At 42.6% G+C, this 12,559-nt stretch overlaps 1 protein-coding gene across 3 annotated transcripts in view; it reads left to right on the forward strand.

The window, feature by feature from the left end:
- Positions 1-2,687: 2,687 nt before the first annotated feature.
- Positions 2,688-12,559, forward strand: part of ZMYM4 (zinc finger MYM-type containing 4) — a 181,324-nt gene continuing 171,452 nt past the window's right edge. Inside the window, exon 1 of one of the 3 annotated variants that reach the window (XM_053576721.1) lies at positions 2,688-3,061. In XM_053576721.1, the coding sequence (XP_053432696.1) occupies positions 3,023-3,061 (39 nt within the window). In that variant the 5' untranslated portion in view covers positions 2,688-3,022. The remainder of the gene's footprint in view (positions 3,062-12,559) is intronic. The other 2 variants (XM_053576722.1, XM_053576723.1) reach the window with 2 other exon arrangements.

Genomic DNA, 12,559 nt, shown 5'->3' on the forward strand with positions numbered 1-12,559 from the left:
ATTATCTGAAATGCACAAATCCTGCCTGTGTTCAAGATCCAACACATTCCTAATACCTCTGTGTTTTTTTAGACAGAGTCTCATTCTGTTACCCCAGGCTAGAGTGCCACGGCGTCATAGTTCACAACAACCTCAAACTCTTGGGCTCAAGAAATCCTCTTGCGGGCGGCGCCAGTAGCTCAGTGAGTAGGGTGTCAGCCCCATATGCCGAGGGTGGCGGGTTCAAACCCAGCCCCGGCCAAACTGCAACAACAACAACAACAAAATAGCTGGGCGTTGTGGCGGGCACCTGTAGTCCCAGCTGCTCGGGAGGCTGAGGCAAGAGAATCGTGTAAGCCCAAGAGTTAGAGGTTGCTGTGAGCCATGTGACGCCACTGGCACTCTACCTGAGGGCGGTACAGTGAGACTCTGTCTCTAAAAAAAAAAAAAAAAAAAAGAGATCCTCTTGCCTCAGCTTCTCCAGTAATGGAGAGTACAGGTGCTCGCTATGACGACCACTTAGTTTTTTCCTTTTTCAGTAGATACAGGATCTTGCTATTGCTCAAGCTGGTCTCCAACTCCTGAGATCACATGATCCTCCCCCCTCGGCCTCCCAGAGTACTAGGATTATAGGCATGAGCCTGCTTGCCTGGCCTCCTAATATCTCCAGAAATAGTTTGGTGTAGGAGAAGAGCCCTAGGCTGAGGGTCAAAATGCTTATTGCAGTTCTTTTTTTTTTTTTTTTGGGACAGAGCCTCAAGCTGTTGCCCTGGGTAGAGTGCCATGGCATCATAGCACACAGCAACCTCCAACTCTTGAGCTCAAGCAATTCTGTTGCCTCAGTTTTTCCATTTCTAGTAGAGATGGGGTCTCGCTATTGCTCAGGCTGGTCTCTTGAACTCATGAACTCAAACAATCCACCCGCCTCAGCCTCCCAAGTAGCTGGGTCTATAGGTGCTCGCCACAACGCCCAGCTATATTTTGGCCCGGGCTGGATTTAAACCTGTCAGCTTCAGTGTATGTGGCTGGAGCCCTAGCCGCCTGAGCTACAGGTGCCGAGCCATGAACATATTTCTTTGTCCTTTTCTCCTCTCCCTTATCCAGGGGTGAAGTGAAAGGAGTACCAGGACCAGCTGGAGCCTGGTCAGCAAAATGTCACAGAACAGCAAAATGTCATAGATTCAGAAACTTCTGAGTTTTTTTTTTTTTTTTTGTGTAGAGATAGAGTCTCACTGTACCACCCTCGGGTAGGGTGTCGTGGCGTCACACGGCTCACAGCAACCTCTAACTCTTGGGCTTACGCGATTCTCTTGCCTCAGCCTCCCGAGCAGCTAGGACTACAGGCGCCCGCCACAATGCCCGGCTATTTTTTTATTGCAGTTTGGCCGGGGCTGGGTTTGAACCCGCCACCCTTGGCGTATGGGGCCGGCGCCCTACTCACTGAGCCACAGGCGCCGCCCAGAAACTTCCGAGTTTTAAAACAGCTACCAAATGATACACAAAAGTTAAAGTAACACACAGAAGTTACACCTCATTATCCTGTGATTTTGAGTAGCTCATTCCCATTTGAATGTGTCTTGTCATGGGGGCAACGTCTTTGTATCTCTGCTATGGGACAGTGCTACCCATTACGCCTAAGCTATTATTATCAATTCCATTAAGGTGATTTTTCTCCACCTGAGGCTTGGAAGACTAGCATGGATAGAAGAGGAACGAATCAAACCCTCATTCTGCTCAGCCATCCTCAGCTTCAGCTTAGTACCCAGTCTAAGTTTCAGGGAAAGATAGACCCAAATCTACTTCCTGGTTTCCTGCTTATCCTTCAAATCAGATTTTTAAAAGCTCCTTCAATGGTGGTGGATGACGGCACACATCATCTGCAAATCATCACTTCTTCCTAGGAGAATTGCAATATTCTTGAATTCTCAGGGTATTTCCATTTTTAATCTTCTAGGGATACCAGATTAAAACAAAATTATCTCTTGATAAATTTGAAGACCGCTTGGGTCACTGAAAAGCTTGGAAGACTGTGACTCATCTCGATTCTAGTTCCACATTGGCCATTACATACCTTGGAGTAAATTACTTCCCATGATCAAGCTGCAATTTTGCCATTTGGAGCACTGAAGTAAATGGTTCCCTAAGATCCTTCCCCATTTTGATATTCTATGGACAAAGCACTACAGAAGAAATTATCTTCAGTTGTTGGTTCAGTCTTCATGATCTGAAGGATTTGATTTTGAGGTTAGGAGTTGGTTCATGACACTCTATGCCCTTTGCTTCAGATCAAACTGTTGAAAGGCAGGAAAATTGGTTTTCCTTGAGATGACTGTCTGGCTCCTTCATTGGTTGGGATGCCTCATGTTTAGCGGTCCACTGAAAACTTCAGCTTATCATTTTCCCTTTTCAAAGGTATCTCTGTATTCAGGTGTGAGATGGTAATGTGGACCCCTCAATGACATTTCACCCAATTCTCCAGATTGTCTTATCATTAATTTCTTTCATTCCTCCTCCATCACTGCGTCATGGTCCCTTTAAGGGAGCGGCCATAATTGAGTGGTGGGAGCAGCTGCTGGCAGCAAAGAGACTTGCAGGATTTGGCCTACCCTGGGCCACTTACCGCGCACGCTCAGGACCGGGGGCTTGGTGGGAAAGGAAGGAGGGACTTAAGGTGCGCCTGCGCATCAGGGGCGCGCGCAAGGGGCTGGTTTGGTGATCCCTTTAAGAAACCGCAGGCGGAGGAATTTCTCTGAGAGAAAATAATCCTACTCACGGGGCCCCTTGGAGGCCATTAACCCCCCTTTCCCCGGCTGCCCCCCCCCTTTCCCCGACAGGCCCTACAGCCCACGCGCACACCCGTGGGCTCTCAGGATCTGCAGCCCGGCGCGCGGTATCCGCCCCCTGCCTGCTCAGCTCAAGGCCCGGCCGGGTTCGAGGGAGCTGCTGCGAGGCGGCCGTGCCTGCAGTGTGGGCGGGGGCCGGGGGCCGAGAGGTACCGCCGCCACCGCGCCGGGAGCCGCAGCGGTTCCGAGCGGGGCCCAACATGGCGGAGAGAGAGGTGGAGTCGGGCCCCCGAAAGAGGGTAGGTGAGGTGAGGCAGAACTCGGGCGGCGGGGGGCGGGGCGCGGCCCGGGGCCGGGAATGGGCCATGCTCAGGCTGGTGCAGGGGTCTCCGAGGCCCGGTTGGGGCCAGGTTGCGGACAGGTCTAAGGCAATGTTGGGTTTGGAGCGCGCTGGCGAGTGGTCCTTCGGCAGGTGGGACAAAGATTTGCTGCTGGTGGGGGGGAGGGGCGGAGGGTGTTGTTTGCGTCCGCTCCTCCCCGGCCAGCACGGGGGTGGGTCGTCTCTGCCCGGGGAAGACACGCGCATCTTCAGTAAATCAGTGTCTGGAAGTTTAAACTGGGGAGAGGTCAGGTGGGGGTGGTGGTGGTGGCGGTGGCGGGAATAAGTCGTGTAGGGGTCTCGTGAGAAATAACCGGGAGAGTTCTTCAGTAACATCATCGAGAATTCATTTTCCTGCCTCCTTTCCCCTCCCCCTGTAACCGTTATCAAGACCAAAGTGGAGGTGGTGCCTTGCCTGTGAAGAAATGGGGTCGTTGGCATGTCCTGATTTAGGAGAAAGATTTTGGCAACTATAAATGTCAGGTTCAAGCCTATCCTCTTTACCCGCAATTAAAGACGTGGAAGAGAGTATGACAAGTTTTGTCGTAACGAGGACGTACCAATTAACCTGCAGAGGTGAAGCCAGTTCTGCATAGGAGTTGTTGAATATCTTTTAAAGTTTGTCTTGAAACTTTTTTTTTTTTTATTCTGAATGATTTTTTTTCAGGTGGCAAACAATACTGTATTATCTATTGAGCAGTGTTTTTCACTTTTCTTTTACTTCCTTACCCACTTAGCACCATAAGCATTGTTTCCTTTAGGAATCTTTTCGGAATGGTCTAAAAACCATCAATTGTGGTAAACAGTCGGGGTAAAAAATTCCTACGTTATTAAGAATGCCTTTTCAATTTAACATAAAATTATAAATCTCATACTGTAGCTAACGTTTTGAGTGCTTACTGTATCCTTGACACTGGGCTTAGCGCTTTGTATGAAGTATATAACCTTATAGTAACTTTTTTTTTTAAATCAGCCATGTTGCTTTGTTTTATTTTTATTTATTTATTTTTTGCAGTTTTTGGCCGGGGCTGGGTTTGAACCCGCCACCGCTGGCATATGGGGCCGGTGCCCTACCTCTTTGAGCCACAGGAGCCGCCCTCATAGTAACTTTCTAACTTATTTGCAAATGAGGAAATGTAGGTGTGGAGGGCTTAAGTAACATACCTTAAGATCTGATGGCTAGGCTCGGGCGCCTGTGCTCAGTGTTTAGGGCGCCGGCCACAAGCACCGGGGCTGGTGGATTCGAATCTGCTCCGGCCTGCTAAACAATGACAGCAACAACAACAAAAATAGTGGGCGTCGTGGTGGGCATCTATAGTCCCAGCTACTTAGGAAGCTGAGACAGGAGAAACGCTTAAGTCCAAGACTTTGAGGTTGCTGTGAGCTGTGACAGCATAGTACTCTACCAAGGGTGACATAGTGAGACTCCTGTCTCCAAAAAAAAAAAAAATCAGATGGCTAGTTAAGAGATTGAGTTAGAATTTGAATACTGGTTTGTCCCCATTGTAGTGTATCAACTGTTGGATGTCACATGGGAGTTTCTTTAACCTATGTTTCTCTCCTTGAAAGCTTAGATTATAAATAACCATAGAGATGTTAAAGTATATTTTTCCAACAGTTTATTAGGAAAATATTTTCAACTATCTAGTAAAATTAAAAACCTTCCAGGGAGCTTCCATCTATCCAGCCACTTAGATTCTACTGTTCACCTTGTACTGTGCTTGTTTTCTCACATATTTATCCACCTTCTTCTTCTTTTTTTTTTTTTTTTTTGCTGGGGCTAGGTTTGAACCCACCACCTCTGGCATATGGGACCGGCGCCCTACTCCTTGAGCCACAGGTGCCGCCCTATCCACCTTCTTTTAATGACTCATTGTATTTTGAGCAATTAAAAACAATTTTTTCTTTTTTTTTTTTTTGAGCCAGAAGTCTCATTGTGTTGCTCTCAGTAGAGTGCTATGGCATCACAGCTCACAGCAACCTCAAACTCTTGCGCTTAAGCGATTCTCTTGCCTCAGCCTCCCCAGTAGCTGGGACTACATGCACTTGCCACAATGCCCGGCTATTTATTTTTTGGTTGCAGTTGTCATTGCTGTTTACCGGCCTGGGCCGGGCTGGAACTCACCACTTTGGTTTATGTGGCTGGCGCCCTACTCACTGAACTATGGGCGCTGAACCAAGCAATTAAAATTTAATGTTGACAGTCTTATAAAAGTATTGGGTTCTCCTCATATAATTAGTCATAGATAGAGCAAGTTAAACTGTATAATGGTATGTTTAAATAGTTCTTTAGCATACATATTGGGTATGGAATGCGTATATTTTGAAGTTTTAAATTGTTTTTCAAGTTTTGATCAGTTTTAAACTGGATCCTTACTTGCTTGAATGAAGGCATATGGAATGTCCAATTAAAATATATAGGGTAGATTACTTTAGATGTGTAATGTTAATTCAGGGAGATCTCTGTGTTTAGTTGTTACTAATGCTATCATAAGAGAGGATGTTCTAGAATGTTCTAGAAAGCATCTATGCCCTGCTAAGATAGAATGTTCTAGAATGTTATAGAAAACATCCATATGCACTTTGGCAACAAATTCAACTAGATTTTAAATGGGTCCTTCTTTCTCTTGTACACTTAAAATTTGCCACACTGGTAGCAGTTAAAACTTTATTATTTTAAACAAAATATAACATACGCCGTACTTGAGGTTTTCCCCGTTATATGACCCATTTCATTGCAGAGGAGGGTTACATTCAGTTATGGATCTTTTAGATCTATAATTCATTTTGTTTTGATATTTGGTTAGAATATTCAGTAGGATTGTTTTGAATGGTGTAAGTGCCTTATTTCCCCACTTTTGTGTGTGTGCATGTGCCAAACTCTGTGGATTCCATATGTGTACTCCAAGCAGATTAGTGGGGACTATGCTGAATTTCTTTAAATAATTTGTCTTTTTGCCTTGATGCAGTTAAAACATGCTGTCAACATAGACGTAGGTTAATAACTTTAGGTTATTTAATCTGAAATTTTGTTCATGACTTGGTTTTGTATTTACAATGCTTACTGCCTTTGACCTTTATAATCATAAGTCAAAAAAGTTGTTGAGCATCTCTGCTATTTCATAAGCTGTATGCTAGGCATTGTGCTGTGATACTTTACAGACATTTAAGATAATTGATGCTGGCTCTTCCAGGGTCCATTTTGTTGCTTTTTGCAACTTCCAACAATTGTTGACTTCCACATAATAGGAACTTAAAAGACTTAACTGATTTTTGTTAAGTTTACCTACTATAACAGAGGTTCTGTGGCTTGGGTACCAAGTTCTGTGCTTTGTAATTTGGGAGGCTTCTGTAAATCTTCCATACCATCCTTTATTCCACATGCTTTTATTGATCCAGATTTAGGGTTCTTCTGATTGTCATGGATTATGTGAGATGGGAGAGTAACTGCATTTTAAGACCCTTGGGTTAACAACCTTAAATTTTTGCAGGCCTATCTGATATGTTATTTTCATGCCTGTGGGCAGTTGGGATAATTATATTCAGATTATACTTGAATGCCAATCTCTCAATTTGTGAACATGGGGGAACTGAGATGTAGGTGGACCAGCATTATATCCATCTATCATCTCTGGTATAGAGAGAACAAGTTCCTATCTCAGTCCCTTTGTATGAAGGCCTGTATTACACATACATACATATACTTTAAAGTCAGGATATTTGGGGGATATTATTTATGGACTTTTTTTTAAGATTGTAAAATTTTTTTTAATCTTTTCTCTTAATTTTTGTTTTCTTAAATAGGTTTTAAGATTCATTAGGTGTACTTGTTATAAATAATTGAATTATTTATGTGGCTGTTATAATAAACTGTCTCAGAAGTATGAGGTCTTAAGTAAATCTGGCCTCCATATTTTATTGTTAAATCCCTGTTCCCTGTATCTTTTGAAAGTTCACATACAAAATAATAACTTTTGTAAATGTATGTGTTGTTACCTGGTCTAGTTAAGTTGTATCTGTTTTCATTCTTAAACTTTGTGTGTATTAAATTTGAGGCATATATGTTTGATATGTTTAAAAAGAGCGTTATGTATAAGTAATATGCTTCCATTTTTGTAAAAAAAAACAAAACAAAACAAAACCAAAAAGCACCCTGAGACACCCTGACCTTTTTTTGCTACCCTACATACTTGTCTATGAATGCTTGTATATCTATATCTATATCTATATCTATATCTATATCTATATCTATGAACTTGGAGAAAGTTGACCCATTGATTCAGGGAGTGGGCATGAGAAAGGAAAGGGAGTATAAAGGTGAAAATTTTGCAAAGTGGAAAAAATACTCATGGTATATATTGTTAAGTAAAAATACAGACTATCAAATGTTACCATAATATTATAAATATGTAAAAGTTTAACATGCTTGTAGACAGAGAATACAAAATAGCATGAACAAATGACAATGTTGACTTGTTATGTGATGGGATTTGGGAGTTTTATTTTGAATTTGTTACTTTTATTTTTTTATAATAAAATAATTGCAAAAGATTGGTCCCTTTTAATTTCTTAATGAACTTTTCCCTATCTTCTTGTTAAATGTATTACTTAAAAACATGGTGGTACAGATTCAAATATTTGTGAATCGTATGTACTAAATATATGTCTGCTTTAAGAGTGCATTGGGGGCGGCGCCTGTGCCTCAGAGGAGTAGGGCCCTGGCCCCATATACTGGAGGTGGCAGGTTCAAACCTGGCCCCAGCCAAAAACTGCAAAAAAAAAAAAAAAAAAAATGCATTGGCTTTTTTTTTTTTTTTTTTGTAGAGACAACCTCCAACTCCTGGGCTTAAGCGATTCTCTTGCCTCAGCCTCCCGAGTGGCTGGGCCTACAGGCGCCCTCCACAACGCCCAGCTATTTTTTGGTTGCAGTTTGGCCGGGGCCGGGTTTGAACCTGCCACCCTCAGTCTATGGGGCCGGTGCCCTACCGACTGAGCCACAGGCACTGCCCTGCATTGGCTCTTTTTATAGAGACATTTGAAAAGGTCATCCTAGTATTGACAATGACTGAGTTTTCATAATGCTTCCTATCTGTAACTGTCAGAGGCATCTGTAAATAATATTTGGTATTTATAAACCCTTTAGTGCCAGTCGTTCTCAATATTTTTTGTAATATATTTTTCAAGCTTCATTAATTCCATGAAGTATAGTCACTATTATTATTCGTTTTATAAATATAGAAACTGAGGCATAGAGTTTTGCTCAAGATCATAATGTAATCTTTTCGGCTAACCCAGGTACTAGTATCACTTAAAACTTGTACTGTTCGATGTATAACACAGGTTAGGAGTTTTGTTTATCCAGAAATATTATGATAAATGTTTATATTATCATTTGTGAAAAAAGCTATTTGGAATTTATGGATGTTAGAATAATTTGAATTAGGGTGGCGCCTGTGGCTCAAGGAGTAGGGCGCCAGTCCCATATGCCGGAGGTGGTGGGTTCAAACCCAGCCCCAGCCAAAAACCACAAAAAAAAAAAAAAAAAAGAATAATTTGAATTACATTTAAGTAAAATTGATGTAAATTACTTCTCAGGAAGCATCAAATTAACTTGTTCCCTAAGAAATCTTGTTTGAGATCATCTTAAAACATATTTGCAACTCATGTGTTTAGTTTTTTAGAAAGTACACACTAAATACTTTAAAACCTACCATCACACCTGGGTAATTTTAACATTTTTATAGAGAAGGCAGTCTCACTGTGTTGTCCAGGCTGGCCTCCAACTCTTGGCCCTACGCCATCCTTATACTTCGGCCTCCCAAATTGCTGGGATTATAGGTGTGAGCCATCATGTCCAGCCTTAAAAGAATAAATTATTTATTTATTTATTTATTTTTGGAAAATGGAATGATTTTCTTTTTTTTTTTGTAGAGACAGAGTCTCACTGTACCATCCTCGGGTAGAGTGCCGTGGTGTCACACGGCTCACAGGAACCTCTAACTCTTGGGCTTACACGATTCTTTTGCCTCAGCCTCCCGAGCAGCTGGGACTACAGGCGCCCGCCACAACGCCTGGCTATTTTTTTGTTGCAGTTTGGCCAGGGCTGGGTTTGAACCCACCACCCTCGGCATATGGGGCCGGCGCCCCACTCACTGAGCCATAGGCGCCACCCAGAATGATTTTCTTAAAAAGAAAATGTAAGGGTAGTTTGTGTGTACCTCATCCGGGAAGGACACATTAAGTTGGCAAACCCATCAAGGACTACCAAGTAACTACCATGGCTTCCAGTGCTTTGGCCAAACCTCAGATGCGTGGCCTTTTGGCCAGGTGCCTGTGGATTCATATTGTTGGAGCATTTATTGTATCCCTGGGTTGCAGCTTTCTATATGTTTGCTGTGGCTGAACCATGAAAGAAGGCATATGCAGATTTCTACAGAAATTATGATTCTATGAAAGATTTTGAGGAGATGAGGAAGGCTGGTGTCTTTTCAGACCGTAAAGTGTTTGGAATATAAACAATTTCTTTGGGGGCAGCGCCTGTGGCTCAAAGGAGTAGGGCACTGGCCCCATATGCTGGAGGTGGTGGGTTCAAACCCAGCCCCGGCCAAAAACTGCAAAAAAAAAATTTCTTTGGGCTGATTTACACAGACATTTGTCACTGACCTGTGTTCCTGAGCTGTGAATATGAGTGATAAATAAACTATTAATAAATTAAAAGGGCGACACCTGTGGCTCAAAGGAGTGGGGCACTGGCCTCATATGCCGGAGGTGGCAGGTTCAACCCCAGCCCCAGCCAGAAACTGCAAAAAAAAAAAAAGTAAGTGCATAAATGTAAAATTATAATTTGTATATAATTTTAAGAGGTGATTTTGAATTCTATATTAGGAGATCAAGCACTAAAGAAGACCTTTTTTTTTTTGTTTTTGAGGCTTAGTTTCACTGTGTTGCCCTTGGTAGAGTGCTATGGTGTCACTGTTCACAGCAACCTCAAACTCTTGGGCTTAAGCAATTCTCTTGCCTCAGCCTCCCAGTGCTGTAAGCAGCTGGGACTACAGGCGCTTACCATTGTTGTAATCGTCATTGTTGTTTAGCTGGCCTGGGCTGGATTGGAACCCACCATTCTGGGTGTATGTGGCTGGTGCCCTACCCTACCGACTGAGCTATGGGCACTGCTGAAGACTGATGTTTTTTTTTTTTTTTTTTGTAGAGACAGAGTCTCACTTTATGGCCCTCGGTAGAGTGCCGTGGCCTCACACAGCTCACAGCAACCTCCAACTCCTGGGCTTAAGCGATTCTCTTGCCTCAGCCTCCCGAGTAGCTGGGACTACAGGCGGCCGCCACAACGCCCGGCTATTTTTTGGTTGCAGTTTGGCCGGGGCCGGGTTTGAACCCGCCACCCTCGGTATATGGGGCCGGCGCCCTACCGACTGAGCCACAGGCGCCGCCCGAAGACTGATGTTTTTTAATATTAACATTCTGATTATTTTACTATGTGCTAACTATAGCAAAGGAAAGAAAAAGCAAGGTATCATACACTAGTATTTTATTCAATGCTACAAAACTGCTAATATTTAACTTATAGAAATGGTATTTTCATGTGGTTCAATCCAATAGTAACAGAATCAGCTTTCCAAAATCAGTTTATGGTACAATCTCTGGTATTTAGCAATTTGGGGATAGTAACCTTTTTTTTTTTTTTTTTTTTTAAGACAAGAGTCTCAAGCTGCTGTCCTGGGTAGAGTGCTGTGGTGTCATATCTCAACAACAACCTCCAACTCTTGGGCTCAAGCTATCCTCTTGCTTAGTTTGTCTATTTTTAGTAGACACGTGGTCTTGCTTCTGATTGAACTTGTGAGCTCAAGCTATCCACTCGCCTCTGCCTCCCAGAGTGCTAGGATTACAGGAGTGAGCCACCATGCCTAGCCTTGATAGTAAGTTTTTTTATCTGATCTTTGCAAACCTACATCTACTTTCTTATACTTGGGGACTATTTACAATGTTATTTTAATTTCATTCATGTCATCTTTATGGTCTCCCAGAAGTATTAACTAGCTGCATTTGACCAAAGATAGTACCTTCTTTGACCACTGTATGCTCTTTGAAGTCAAAGATCATATGTGTCATCTTTCATCTCACAACATGTCTTACAAATTTAAGTTTTTGAATACTGATCTGCATACTATACATTTATAAGCAAAAATTAAACAATTTTAAAATGAGGCCAGGCGCAGTGGCTCATGCCTGTAATCCTAGCACTCAGGGAGGCTGAGGCGGTTGAATTGCCCTGAGCTCATGGGTTAGAGACCAGCCTAAGCCAGAGCGAGAGCTCATCTCTAAAAATAGTTGGGCACTGTGGCAGGTGCCTGTAGTCCCAGCTGTTCGGGAGGCTGACACAAGAGGATCACTTGAGCCCAAGAGTTTAAAATTTAAATTTTAAAATTAAAAATTAAAAAAAATTTTAAAAATGTTTCATAATTTTGGCTCGGCGCCTGTAGCTCAAGGAGCTAAGGTGCCAGCCACATACACCAGAGCTGGTGGGTTCAAATCCAGCCTGGGACTACCAAAAGACAATGACAACTACAACCAAAAAATAGCCCGGCGTTGTGGCGGGCACCTGTAGTCCCATCTACTTGGGAGGCTGAGGCAAGAGAATCGTTTAAACCTAGGAGTTGGAGGTTGTTGTGAGCTGTGATGCCACAGCACTCTACCCAGGGCAATAGCTTGAGGCTCTGTCTCAAAAAAAAGTTTCATAATTTCATATTAAGCACAAATATAGAATGATAAAATGAAAACCCTATGTTTGTATTACCTGGTTTTGACAATTGAACGCTTTTCAACATTTGAAAACATCCTGAATAACTAACTTCTCATTTCTTACTCTCCTCTGTGCCCCCTTTGCCTTCTTCCCTTCCTTCTCTCCTCCTCTCTCCCTCCGAATTTCCTTTCTTGAAATAATTTCAAGGAAGTATCAGACATCATATCATTTAGTCAATCAGTACTTCTGTGTCTATTTCTAATAGATAAGAACTTTTAACAAACACAACCATAATACTGTATACCTAACAAAGAGTTCCTTAATCTAACCTGTGTTCAGATTTCTCTGAGTTTTTAAATGTCTTTTTATGCTTGATTTGTTTAAATTCCTATCCAAATAAGATTTGCACATTTCATTTGGTTTCTATGTCTCTTAAATTTTTCTTTTCTTTTCCTTTTTTTTTTTTTTTTGGTTTTTCTTTTTCTTTTTTGGCCAGGGCTGGGTTTGAACCCGCCACCTCTTCTGGCATATGGGACCAGCGCCCTACTCCTTGAGCCACAGGCACCACCCTTCTTTTCTTTTCTTTCTTTCTTTTTTTTGTAGAGACACAGTCTCACTTTATGGCCCTCGGTAGAGTGCCATGGCCTCACACAGCTCACAGCA

This window comes from Nycticebus coucang, chromosome 22 (genome assembly GCF_027406575.1).
Source record: "Nycticebus coucang isolate mNycCou1 chromosome 22, mNycCou1.pri, whole genome shotgun sequence".
NCBI lineage: Eukaryota > Metazoa > Chordata > Mammalia > Primates > Lorisidae > Nycticebus > Nycticebus coucang.